The 14079-nt window shown below is 33.7% G+C and overlaps 1 protein-coding gene across 1 annotated transcript in view; it reads left to right on the top strand.

The window, feature by feature from the left end:
- Nucleotides 1-13861, top strand: part of LOC136043815 (uncharacterized) — a 63518-nt gene extending 49657 nt beyond the window's left edge. Inside the window, exons 4-5 of the mRNA XM_065728738.1 lie at nt 6416-6682; nt 12770-13861. Of these exons, the coding sequence (XP_065584810.1) occupies nt 6416-6682; nt 12770-12778 (276 nt within the window). The 3' untranslated portion in view covers nt 12779-13861. The remainder of the gene's footprint in view (nt 1-6415; nt 6683-12769) is intronic.
- Nucleotides 13862-14079: the final 218 nt, after the last annotated feature.

Raw genomic sequence — 14079 nt, 5'->3', positions numbered from 1 at the left:
TAGGCTTTGTTACCTTTAAGTGAAAATACTTATTTCTTCTTAGTAATTTTGAAAAAAAACAGTGAATGAAACAACAGTGAGTCTATTCTGTCACTTGTCTTTGTCTTGTATCCCCCTAAGCTGAAAGAAACTAGCAAAGAAACCGGTTCTACTTAGCTTCTTTCTACATTGGCGCTAGAACAGACAAGTACCAAAAAAAAAAATTTTAAAACAAATTTCAAAAATGAAATTCGGTCGATGACAAAGTCGAATTTCAGCTATCAACAGGTAACAAAATTTGTAGCAGTATTTGGTGTTTAGTGTTCTGATGTTAATGATATTTTTTATATTAATAAATTTTATCTTGTCTTATTCTGAGTTATCATCATATTACACATTATCATGCATAAAAATCACCGATCCAAATTCTAGAGGATGGATTTTAGGACGCAGCAGTCCTAAAATCAAATATAGAAGTGTATATTTGAACTTGGTGAGGAGGGAAGGACCCGTCTTCCATTCGAGTAAAATCATGGCATGATATTCTGTAGACATGGTATTGAACATCCTTGTACTGATCAATGCAGCATCAATAATTACAGATCTATCAATATTCCATTTTGTTCTAAATATGCAACATACAAATTGATTTTTCAATCGAATGTGAAGCAGAAAATTCCACATATAAATCCTTAAACATTGGTGACTTTTGCTTTTCTATTTCATAAGAAGCTCAGCAACATTTACTCGTATAAAAGGTAGTATTAATTCAATTTATCATCCATTGACAATATCTAGTAGCAAAAATTTTGACCGATAGAACGCACAAATTACTTTTCTGTGATTACTGCAGACAACAAAATAAGAAGCAATGCATTCAATACGCGTATATTTGCACAATTGTGCCATGACGACGATTATAACTTTCAACGAATGACCAAAAGTGCATGTTCAAAAAGAATTAACTAATTTTTTAACTAATTAACATGCATAAGTATATATATAATTAAAATTTCAATTTAGGGTATTTGTGCACTTTTATAATTTTGCTGTGTAACATTAGATGGCATTGTTTTTTTTTCTTGTTTGTTTTTTTTCTATAGACCATGACAAGTTGCAAATCTGTCTCTTAACCTTCAAATCCTGCAAGTTGCAAAAAGATTGATGCAAATAGATTATGACACTGCTGTAAAAAAAGGGGGGGTAAGAATATCCTAAGGTAAAGGCATTGTAGAGCCTAGGCTATGCACGAAATTTGTTTTTCAAGTTGGCATTAATCCATTTAACAGGTGGCTGGGTGGGGGGAGGACTCTGGCCCCAGTCCATATTCTAGGGATGCAAAATTTCAAATAAAATCTAACGGTTATAATCATTTTGTAGTTTTGATGTTTTGTTTTTATTAAACTAACTTAAAAAGAGCAGTGTGCAGTAAGCATAAGCCAATTGAATATGAAATTTGGTTAATAAAAAAAGGGTATTATATCTTTATGCCCAATAAAATCTCTGTTACTCTTTGTGACTCACCCATGAGTATCTGCTTTGATTTGATTTTGTTTTCTAAGCTTTCCTAATATGATGACTTCAAAAATGCTCATTCCTTTTCGCTGGGAGGATTGAGAGTTTTTTATTTTGCTTTTTATTTTTGTTGCAATTTTTATACAATTTTATTTTTATACAAGTTCTGCCTTAATATTACTTGACATAGTCCACGGCAGGATAATTTTCAGGCTGATTTCGGATTCCTGAGCTCTAACCTGTCTGTTCTAATCTTGAAGTCTTTTTCTTCTTTCTTGCAGTTTAAGAGTCATTTTTACGTTGTTTCTATGCTCAATTTCACCTACAATTTCTATTATCAATTATTTTTGTACCCATTTTGCATATGAAAATCTTTTTGGATTTGGATCTGTTACGTTGTATCTAGATGATTATTGCTGATCAGCAATATTAAGCTTAAGACCATATTTTTTGTACTGAATTTCTTTTTGAATTAGTAGCATTTAAACTGTGTAAATTTTGTTTTTCTGCTGAAGTTTTGCTTCTGTCTAGCATATTTAAATCTTGGTTAGCAGTTGAAATTTTGAATTATCGAAAAATTCTGAAAGTTTTATTTTCAGAATCTTTCAACTATTATGAAGATCGATATATAGAAAAAACAGCTAATTTCTCAGTGTGTGATACAAAAACCATGAATTTTTACCAAAAAAAGTGCATTTGTAGTATTTTCAATATCTTTAAATTTTTCAAGAATTTCAATGATAGACATTATTCCATCTATTTCTTTTCTTTAAGTTATGGCCTCAATAATTAAGACTTTTGAAATTCTGCTTTAAGATTTTTATTTCGGGAAAAAATCATTTAATTTGTGGTCGATACGAGGAAAGTGACAAAGCTCACAGGTAATGAAGATTTTTGAGGATTTGGTAGTCAGTTGGAAAAATGGGGTGGGGAATCACTAGTTATCACATCACCAAAAATTAAATAGATTGAAAAAAAAGAAGTATTCTGGAGATACTAAGAAATAATCAGAAATAATCTAATTAATCAGAACAATTAAGGGCAAAGTCAACTTCTTAAGATTTCTATTTCAAAGTTGAGTCCGTAGCTTGAACATAGTTTTGGAGATTCTATGCTATGGTGGCCTAAACTCTTATAAACTCTAATTATATTTACTAAAACCATGGTTCCAGTACGCTACAAAACAATACAGAATAAGTACGTAAATTTTACTACAAATGGAAAGAGATTAGGCTAGTGAAAGAAAGAACTTATTTTGGCTCTCTTTTCTAATCCAATTATCAAGTTTTTTTTTACTCCCATGATTCCCGGGAAAGAAGCAATCACAAGTACTATTGCAAAGGGCAAAGTAGCTATTTTTGATCTATAAAATATCAGTTCAACTAAAGCCAATTGCCTGAAGATGCCAAAACAGGTATTTAATCAAAATCATACTAATTTAGTAAGATCATATTTGAAATATGATTATATTGATTATATTTGATTGTATTATATTTTATTATATGATTATATTTGATTTAGTATGATCAAAATCATAATATTTGAGAGATTTTCTCTAGTCCCTAGAATAAATCTTTCTCTCTGGGTATTTTCATCAGTTCACTTCAGTTTATTAACATCAAAATATATGGACAACAATAACTCTCTAACTCTACAAGGCTCCGTGGCCCGTCACATAGGGGTTAAAACAAAAATAAATACCAAATAAAGAGTCATCTAAAAAAAATAACAAGAAATCCAATCAAATAATTTTGTGTTATTTTTACTTACCACTTCTTCCTCAAAATTCAAATCCAAGTCCACACCATCTCCCACCATCACTAAATCAGAACAATTGAAAATAAATAAATAAACGTGCTCAAGCCTAGCCTCTAGGATGTCGCCCTACCCTCATCATTCATCTTATTATTAAACATATAACAATATTAAATCAAACCAATTCAAAAATAATTTTTTTCTCAAATTTATTCCCCATTATGTTTATCAACCAAAAATATTTTAGCTGGGTTTTAAAGGCACCAAACGAAGGAATGCTACGAACATTATCAGGAAGACTGTTCCATACTTTACTACATGCTACATCTGATCTGACAAACTTAGTTTGAGGTAATAGTAGGTGGTCTTTATTGCATAGATTATGAGAGCTCCTTGAATTAATTAAATCGGGAAAGAAAAAATTGAAACAGCGAGGCAGTTCACCATGAAGATACTTGAAAATCATTGAAAAGCAAGAGACGACATAGAGTGCATAAGTATTCAAAAGCACTTTTCGATGTCCTTTATTGAATTTGTTAACTAACTGGCGAGCCTTTTGATGAATTTCTTTAATCGGATGAAGCAGAGACTGGAAAGTAGACATCCAAATCGAGTTGCAGTAAGTTAAATATGGCTGAATGAGTGAAAAATACAGGGTCCGAAGAATAGATCCAGGAAAAATGTGTTTAAGTTTCTGAATAATCCCAAGATTACGTGATATTTTTGCTTGGACCATCTTAATCTTGTTTCTAAAAGAAAGATTATCATTCAACAAAACTCCAAGGAAACGCACGTATCTTACGTTAGGTCGAGACAAAGGTCCTTTCGAGGTAGATATAGTTGTTAAGGACGGGCATACCTTGCCAATTCTAGAAAATATTGAGAAAGTGTTTTTTAGCGATATTTAACGCAAGTCGGTTAGTATCAAACCAGTGGTAAGACTGCTCCTTAAGCATGTGAAGTTTAACATCCAAAGCTTGTTCCGTGTCTTCAGCACATAGGATATTACTGTCGTCAGCGAAGACAACTAAATCTTCATGAGGGGATGGCAGAATATCAGAAGATGCCACCCTATTTTCCTTTTCGTGACAAAGAGCACAACACAAAGAAGGAATCGCGTTCTTTACCGCTTTAAATAAATCGTTGATGTATATCAAAAACAGAGTAGGAAAAATTACCAAAGTTATCTAGTGCCATCTTTTTCCCATTCACTAAGGTGCTGATTTTTTCTCAGAACAAGCAGAAGAGGGGAAGGAACCCCCCAGAAGCGCCGTACTGTACCCGCTGGTATTCAGTTACCCGTAAATTGCGGGGAATAGGTGAGGGGGTCCTTACGCTTCCCTTGTTCCTGGGTGATTTCAGTAACTTGAGTATTCATTCAGCGCTCAGTGCGTGCACTTGAAATAGATATTTTTCGATTATTATTAACATGTCCTACAGGTAGCGACTTGTGCTTTCTAGTGAACTCTCGCCGGCCAACAATCTTTGGATTACCTCCGTCGTCACGTTTTGTGGCCCCGCCCATATGCTACTGAACTGGTTACATTTCATGGTATGCAGCCGAATAGATTAGTACATAACGCTATACTAAATTCTGCCGTGCTGGTGAAATCAAAAGAAAAATACAAATGCCGATATTATCAAAACTGGTTGCGATTTTTTCGCTGACGATTTGGTGAACGAAGCGAAGAAAACGATTTGGTCTGAGGCGAATTATGCTACTCGGCCAACCGAAAGGCTAAAAGTTGCTGATACATTTGCAGACATTTTGAAGCTCTTGACTACTTTGATAACAATTCAGTGGCCCTGCCGAAGTTCTTTATATATGAACCAGACGAAGTTCCTACTATTCCTGGCGAGGCAAGCGCTACGTTAACCTGCAAGGTAAATGATTTATGTCTAGAATTTAAGAACTTTGTGACTACGGCTAAAGCACAGAGCCTCTGATGCCCTTCGGCGAGTAGTTTCCCAGGCTCTGACAATCCTGTAACAGTCAATCCCCAGCCATACCATGCCTTTGTTCTTAAAATACAAAGTCTCTCGATAATCCCGTTGCTCGCAAGCAGTTTTTGGATAGCGTCTGCCCCAACTCAGCCGAAATAAGTGAGCTAAGAAAGGTAAGACAGGACTGGAAATTGTTCGTCAAGTCCAATGCTTCTGGTGAAAAGATCGTTGAGAAAATGAAAGTTAGTAAGCCTGAGGTCTGTGCCATGCTCAAAGAGAAAATGTTTATTGCTGTTTTGAAACAGGTTCCGCCTAGTATGACCCATGCTAATATAGAATTCCTTGTTCCAAGTGCATTAAAAGCAATAGAAATCGGTAGCTTTGAGCGATCCAAAGTGTTCAAGCTGTATTTTGGGACCAGTAAGGATCTTGAAGACTTTCTCGCAGTCTCAGTCCGAATCGTTATGAAAAGCTGCCTGCTGAAGAATTCAAATTTCTCCCAAAAAGATTTTATTCATGCCATGGAGTTGGTCTCTCAGCGGCTAATTTCGTATTGACGCCTATATGTGGTCGTTGTGGTGCTTCTGATCACACATCCACGAAGGGCAATATGTACACTAAAGATATGTTCTGCATCTTATGCAAAAGGAAAGGCCACACATGCTACAACAAAATAGATTGCTATTTATAGATTATCAATAAAATATATTATCTATTATATTGAAAATTTATCGGTTGGTCCCATCCATAAATTTTTGTCTCTTTAATTTATTATCATAATGAGATTCTAGTAATGTATCATTTAGTATTTTCAGTATTGGGTCAATTTTTAATTTTACTTTCAAGTCCCTGTAAATTTCAACTTTATGTTTCTTACTGGTGAATTTTGGTTCTAGTAAAGGATCTTTTAATATTTCCAGTACTGCCTTAACTTCAACTTGAAACTTATTCAACTTTCATTATTTTACCTACAAATTTAGGTTTTAGTAATTAATTTGATATTTTCTTAGTGCCTCAACTTCAACTTCAGCAACTTTCTGTATCTTACTGGTAAATTTAGGTTCGAGTAATTATTCATTTAGTATCTTCAATAATGCCTCAACAACTTTTTAATATCTGTAACTTATATCTGTCTTATATCTTATATCACAAATATCTGTAATGCTGTCAGTATCTTAATGGCAAATTTAGGTTCTATTAATTAATTTCTTAATTTTTCCAGTACTGCTTCAAACTTCCACTTACAACAGCTGTTACAACTCATCCCAGAGAGAAGACCATTCTGCTTAATCAACGAATTGGGGAAGGTTCTCAGAAACAATTGTCAAGCCCTGGAGATGAACAGGTGAATCAACAGCTGATTCAGACTCTGGCTTTGATCTCTTCCGATGCTATTCAACTAAATGATGGGACTGAGGGAGCTGTGGATGAACCTGGAAGACCCGAGCTTTTGAAAAGTTTTCAATTGTTTTTGCTGGTCCTAATCAAGGTTATGATACATTTCTATTTCTTTTCTGCTTATTCTTTTTATTTTAACTCTTCCTTCGCATGTCCCATTTCATATTTCTCACTCTTCTTATCCTCCATTCTCATGTCTCATTCTTCATATTTCTCATTTTTATGTGCAATCTTCGCTTATCATGTGTTAGTCTCAGTCTAATATAAAAAAAAAATGAAAGAACGCCACAGGGCATAACATTTAATGTTGGGCATTTTTATCGGGGAAATCCCTTTATTTCTATTCGATATAGATCATGTGTGGGCGTCCTTTTTATGAGCAGCAGATAATTTAAAATCGTGAATAAATCATTAAATTGAATTGTTAATTGTAAACTTTACAGCGAAGCATTTATTTCTAAAAACTAATTAAAATGAAATGAAACACAAATATTAACGGGTAAACCTTTTAATTAAAACTGGTATTCTCCGTCTTAATTAAGGGGCTTACCTATTAATATATTTTCATTTTGTTTTGAGTATTAATAAATAGGAAGTTTGGTCTAAGAAGTTTATATATATATATATATATATATATATATATATATATATATATATATATATATATATATATATATATATATATATATATATATATATATATATATATATATATATATATATATGAAAGCAGTGACTGGCGTGTCAATATTAATGTTTACATCCAAGACTTCCATTTAGATGTTTTGATGCCTTCCAACTGCCAGATTCTACGGCTACCCATAGTGGCCTGATGCTATATTAAACTAGAACCAAAGTTAAATTGAAATTAAGTTGTCTGCATATCTATTCCTTTGTCATGAACTCCAATATGTATTTAATTATCTTCAAGACTTAAATTTGGTGGTTTGGATTTTTACCACTTCTTATGGCCAACCGGTGTGGCCTGATGCGGCATTTAACTAGAACCATAGTTACATTGAAGCCAGGCTGCTAACAAGTTTCTTCCAATAGTCACAAAGTTACTTGTTAAATTAATTAATTATTTAAAACTTACATGTGGAGGTGCTGATGTTTACCACTTACCACCTCCTGTGGCCACCCAGGTGACCTAATTCTGCATCAAGCTAGAATTATTATAAAATTGAAGTCAAGTGGTATTCTTTGCCACAAAATCAATTATGTAATTAATTATCTCCAAGATTCAGATTTGGTGGATTCGATTTTTGTCACCTACCACCTTGTATTGCCAATCGGTGTGGCATGATGTATTCACAACATTAATTGTTAAGTTAGTTGATTATCTAGTTAAGAGTTACGTTTTGTGTTGATGTTCACCACTTACCAATCCTGTGGCCACCCATTCTGGCCTGCTGCTACCTAAAACTAGAACTATAATTAAATTCAAGTTGTCATCAAATATATTCTGTTAGTCATATATTTAATTGTCTGTCTATATATTTGTGTACAGTCACATGATTTATTCATTATAAAATGACATTTGAAGGCTTTTTTATTTGTATGGATACCAAAAAAAAAGAAAGGAACAGTAGAGTTGGTTGTGTAAATCTGATTGTTTGTGGCAAGGGAATTACTGTATGTATCGCTTATTGACGTTATTTTGTGTAACTTGCGGTGGAGTAGACCCAAGTGTATCGACGCCCAAGCCTTAAAGTTCCATTCCCTCCACATCCTAGAAAGCTGGGTCTACCTAGCCACACACGAGGAATTGAGATTGCCAGCATCGGGAATAGAACCCTCATCCTGAAGGACATAGTATCGCAATTTCTGTGTGGAATCCACTCTACTGTGATGGCTCTAGTCTATTGATGTTAGTATTACAATGATAAATAATCTCTAAGACCACTCCATCTATTCTTGACAAAATGGAAAAAAACTTTCGAAGAAGAAAAAACGGGGATAATTACAGCCAGTGAAGAAAGGAAGGATGAATCTGCAGACTTTTCCGTCAAGACCTTCGCTCGACTGTCCTCATTTCATAAAAGTAAATAAACAGTAAATATAATTTCCAATGAAATTCCTAAGGACAAATTGAAACAAAGTAAACACTTAATTAAAAAAGGCCCTCTCAAAACAACGGTGAAATTTTATTATTCTTGCTTTTCTTTTGTCTTCTGTAAATGAAGGATTTGACATATACTTGTCTCTGTCTTTTTGTTATTCCGGGTTTTTAATAAATATATAATTTTTTGGAGACATTTGTTGGAAAATGAGTTTCCATAATAATTGATATTTATAGGTGGCGGAAATGCTCAAAATTAAACACCAATTGTACAGCCATCCTATCAGATGATGCAAAGAGGAACACCATCAAGGAATAGTATCCAGACGATGGTGCAGTCTCAGACACGCTCAATGCATGCATAGCCCATATCTTGTGCTCTTCCACCTCACATTACAAATCAATTTCCTCAAGTCTCGCCGATCACTCCTTTGACAATTAGTCATCAGTCGCCCTCCCTCTGCCCATTGAGATTTAATTTCTAAATTTGTTAAATGTAATTCAGTTGTATAATTTGACTAACAATATAGGAGATAATTTTTGACGTACGTCATTGTTTATAAGTGTTAATCCTTTTTTTCTTGTGACTATAAGACTCAAATACCTCGATGCTTAGTTACATTTTAATTTGGAGAATTTACAAAAAAAGGTAAACAACAAACTGTAGCATATTATAATCCAGCTTCTAAATTCAGGCCTGATTAAGTGTTGAAGTGCACAAACACAAGTGAACACAATGTGGAAACAACTATACTTGTATGAACAGCCATCTTTCTATGAGCAACTATCCTTGTATGAACAACTATCCTTGTATGAACAACTATCGTTGTTACTTTATGTCGTAGATACTTGATTGACGTAACCGGGCTGGATCCACTGTCTCTGGGGGAGTTAGGGGGGGCAGTGCTCTGGTGAATTTGGTGCTTCTAGACGTGCTAGGACGATGAAAATTGGTAGGCATGTCAGGGACCTGCACAAATTGACTTGATAAAGTCATTTTCTACTCTAAAGGGAAGAGGGGGCTTAAGGGAGAGGAAAAATTAAAAAAAATGTGGTATCTTTAACTTACGAGTGGGTGATCAGATCTTAATGATTTTTTATATTGGGAAGGACCTCATGTCTCAGCTCTTATTATAAATCCCGACCAGCATTAAGCCTCTAATTTTCCTTTTAAATTAATCTATTGATTCTAAGAATTTTGCTAGAGCTCATGCCACATGAGCTCTTGGCTCTTTCGACCTTGTCACAAGTGCCACATGAGCTCTTAGCTCTTGTTCTCTTTAAGCAGTTTATTGTACTTCTCCATAACTGAAAATCTTCAATTTTTCAACACAAGTGTGGCAACGTCATTGCAATATTGATGAATATAAAAATGACTTCAGTCATATAAATAGTTTTTTTTTCCAAATTAAGGCTCTTAACGAAATTTCTCCAATTTCTGACCTATTTAAATCGCTTTTTAGGCCAGAATACTCCAAGATGCTTATTTTTCCGAAAAATTATGGAGCCATTTCCGAGAAAAAAATACAGTAATAAATAAATGTAAAATTATTGCTCGTTATAAAGATAGTATGTATATATATATATATATATATATATATATATATATATATATATATATATATATATATATATATATATATATATATATATATATATATATATATATACTAGCTGTTATATATGTTATATTACTATAACATATACTAGTTGTTATACTATAACTAGCTGTTGTTATATTACTATATATATATATAGCCCCACCTAGTTGGTGGGGGCACTTTATGCCCCCCAAGCCCCCCCGCGCGCGTAAGTCGTTACGCACCATATTAGTTACGCGCCATTGTAGTTGTGTCCCTTTGTCCCACCTGTGAATATAGATATATATATATATATATATATATATATATATATATATATATATATATATATATATATATATATATATGTTTTTAACTACGTAAAACTTGCGAATATACAACATTCTTTGCTGTCCCATTGTCTGTGCATATAAATAGATTGTAAGGTTTACCGACTCTTGAACATGCAACATATAATGGTCCATGGGAAAACAATCCGTATTCTGATCTATACCTCATGATTCTAATGATTGCCCTTGAGCTTTGTTGATGGTGATTGCTAATCGACCATTCCCTGTGTCGCCGTCGTCATTTATATTTCCCCCTATGCCCCCCGGCGTCCCCGTTGTAGTTATGTCCCTGTGTCCTGGTCGTCATTTATATTCCCTGTGTCCTGGTGTCCCAGTCTGTGATTTCTCTTTGAGTGTCCCGGGCGTCACTTATATTCCTTGTGTCCCGGTCGTCATTTGTGTCCCGGTGTCCCGGTCTGTATGTACATTCGTTTTTGAATTGGTCTTTTTTTTAGTTTTTATTTTTTTACCTTTTTCTAGTTTTTTTAGTTATACCTCATGATTCTGATGATTGCCCTTGAGCTTTGTTGATGGTGATTGCTAATAGGTCATTCCCTGTGTCCCCGTCGTCATTTATATATCCCCCTGTGCCCCCCGGTGTCCCCGTTGTAGTTGTGTCCCTGTGTCCCGGTCGTCATTTATATTCCCTCTGTCCCGGTCGTCATTTGTATCCCGGTGTCCTGGTCTGTATATACATTCGTTTTTGAAATGGTATATGATGAAATAAATTTTTGTATTTTTCCCCTTTTTTCTTTTTATTTTATTTTTGTTTGGTTTTTACTTGTTTTTAGTTTTTTTTTAGTTTTTTCTTTTTTCTTTTTTTTCTTTTTATTTTTTTAGTTTTGTTTTTCTCCTTTACTTTTCCTTTTTTTTCCTTTTTATCTATTTTTTCTTTTTTATTTTTATTAGTTTTTTAGCTTTTTTAGTTTTTTTATTAGTTTTTTTTCTTTTAATTTTTTTGTAGTTTTTACCTTTTATTTAGTTTTTTTTAGTTTTTTTACTTATGTCCTGGTCGTCATTTATAATCCCTGTGTCCTGGTCGTCATATCTGTCCCGGTGCTTTGTTGATGGTGATTGCTAATCGAACATTCCTTGTGTCCCGGTCGCTTTTTCTTTGAGTGTCCCGGTCGTCATTTATATTCCTTATGTGGCGGTGTCCCGGTCGTCATTTGTGTCCCGATGTCCCGGTCTGTAATTTCGTCAGTCAGAAACATGGCGTCAGTCGACACACAAACATGACGTCACTCGACAGACACACACACACACAGACAACTTATTTATATATATATATATATATATATATATATATATATGTATATATATATATATATATATATATATATATATATATATATATATATATATATATATATATATATATATATATATATATATATATATATATATATATATATATATATATATATATATATATATATATATATATATATATATATACTTTCATGATGTTCCAGACGTTATCTCAGATTCAACGCAGTATACTTTCTTCAGGTAATTTTTTTATTAATTCGGCCACTTCCCGGCCTATAGAAGAATCGTTCGTAGAAAGTTGAGAGTACTGCATATGTTTATAAAGCTCTTTATAAGTGTAATTACGATATAAATATTTACAGATCATTTATGAATCAAATGGTATGTTTTTTTGTTTTTTTTGTTTTTGACTAGACTATCTCAGTGAGCTCTATGAGCAAAAAGCAAACAACAACCAAATATTTTCTGTGGGGGGGGATGTGACCCACACACCCAAAGGGGAAGCTTGTATGCGATTAGCCCACTCAAGTCAGATGCAGGTAATAGTAGTAGTATTAATTAATTATCCAAAAGAAATAACAGAGACAAAATCAATCGGTAGCACACCAAAAGCGTAAATAGTGCAATTTATCTCTCTTCTGAACTAAACACCATAATAAGAGCATTTTAATTCCAAAACATTCAGAAAAGTTTGGATTTTCACGGCTGATTCCAGTTTGACTGACCCTCTCATCTAGCTGTAGGTAATATCGATAAGATCACGATTATTTGTTCGGGTTTCACATACTTTTTAGGGCATTATGAAACAACAGAGATATGACTGTAACAACTATTACAAACAGCAAAATCAGCAAACATTTGGATATAGTGCTGATGGTCATTTCCAAAACTTTTATTTACAGTTCCTCTTTTAGGTGCTTTGACCTTCTGAAAACTTGAAAATTGAGGAGAGTCCAATGATTACAATTCAGTGTAGTGATGGGGACGTAATGGCTAAGAACATTCTGTTAACAGCAGTAAGTGAAGTATTCAGTAGCATGTTTATTTCTGACATGCTTGAAAAACGAACCAACACCGTTGCTGCGGTTTATGTCGACCTTGCCACAATGAAAATGATTATGGGCTATTATGAAATCGGTTATATTCTTCATATTGACTCAATTGACAAAGAAGCATTTACTTACATTGTTAATAAGTATAGCTTTCTTGGAATCAAAGAAGCAATGGCAGAACGTGTGTTTGAGGAATACCATGACGAAAAAAAAACAGACTGTTTCAATAAACTGTTTCAATATATGCTCAACAACGACAGTATTTTCAGATGTTTAAGTTATGATTGATTCCCTTCTCTGCGATTCCTCAAAATTTTTCCAGGGTAAAGGCTAATTTTAATAACTAAAACCTCTATCATGAACGTTACAAGGGTGATAGAATAGCAATTAAAAAAGCAAGGGTTTAATTAAGCAGGGGATGCTCTTAATTGATACCAACTACTGAGAAACAGAAAGACTGCTTGTAGCAATTTTAGTGGCTCAAACTTATCGTCCTTTTTACTGGCTTGAAATCTCATTGAAGGACCAATCAGGTGGGACTTAACTTTTTGTTATTTTGACTGGTGTACAATTTCCCACAGAAACACAGGAGAATCAATCAGGTTTTAAAAAGGCGGGGCATATTAAATCCCTTTCTAAAGGAATAATGTGATAGATTATGAAAATAAGTAACATGTGTAAACCAATGAAACTAAAGCATACTTTTTACCCCAGAACTGTAGAACTGTACTTTTACCTAGGTTATGAAGATCTTTTCTTTCCTCTTTCCAACAACTTGATCTATTCAACTGTATACCAATTCAATGATAGGCATTTTACCTTGAAGACACTGAGCTGTCTCTGCGTTCAAAAATTTTGCTTTCGACCCTATCATGTGATTCTGATATAATTGTGTATTCATTTGTCATATGTATATAAAGTCGGACTGATAATTAAACGAAGTTATACCTTGAATGTGTTACAGTACTTGTCTCTATTTTTTTTTCAAAAGTTGTAAATGCTAGGGTTATGAAGATAAGGGCTTAGAGAGGAGCTATAGAGGGGCCTGAAGACTTTGCAATAAGGTTCGCATGTATGCTGTATTCCAAGTTATAATTTTCACCAAGATTACTTGCCCCTTTAATGCTGTTCCGAACTCATTTGGTAACTTCTAGTTATGTAGCTTTTATATT

The sequence above is a fragment of the Artemia franciscana genome, chromosome 2 (assembly GCF_032884065.1).
Source record: "Artemia franciscana chromosome 2, ASM3288406v1, whole genome shotgun sequence".
In the NCBI taxonomy this organism is placed as follows: Eukaryota; Metazoa; Arthropoda; class Branchiopoda; order Anostraca; family Artemiidae; genus Artemia; species Artemia franciscana.
The sequence above is the reverse complement of the archived record's forward strand: the minus strand, read 5'-3'. Positions and strand labels throughout refer to the sequence as shown.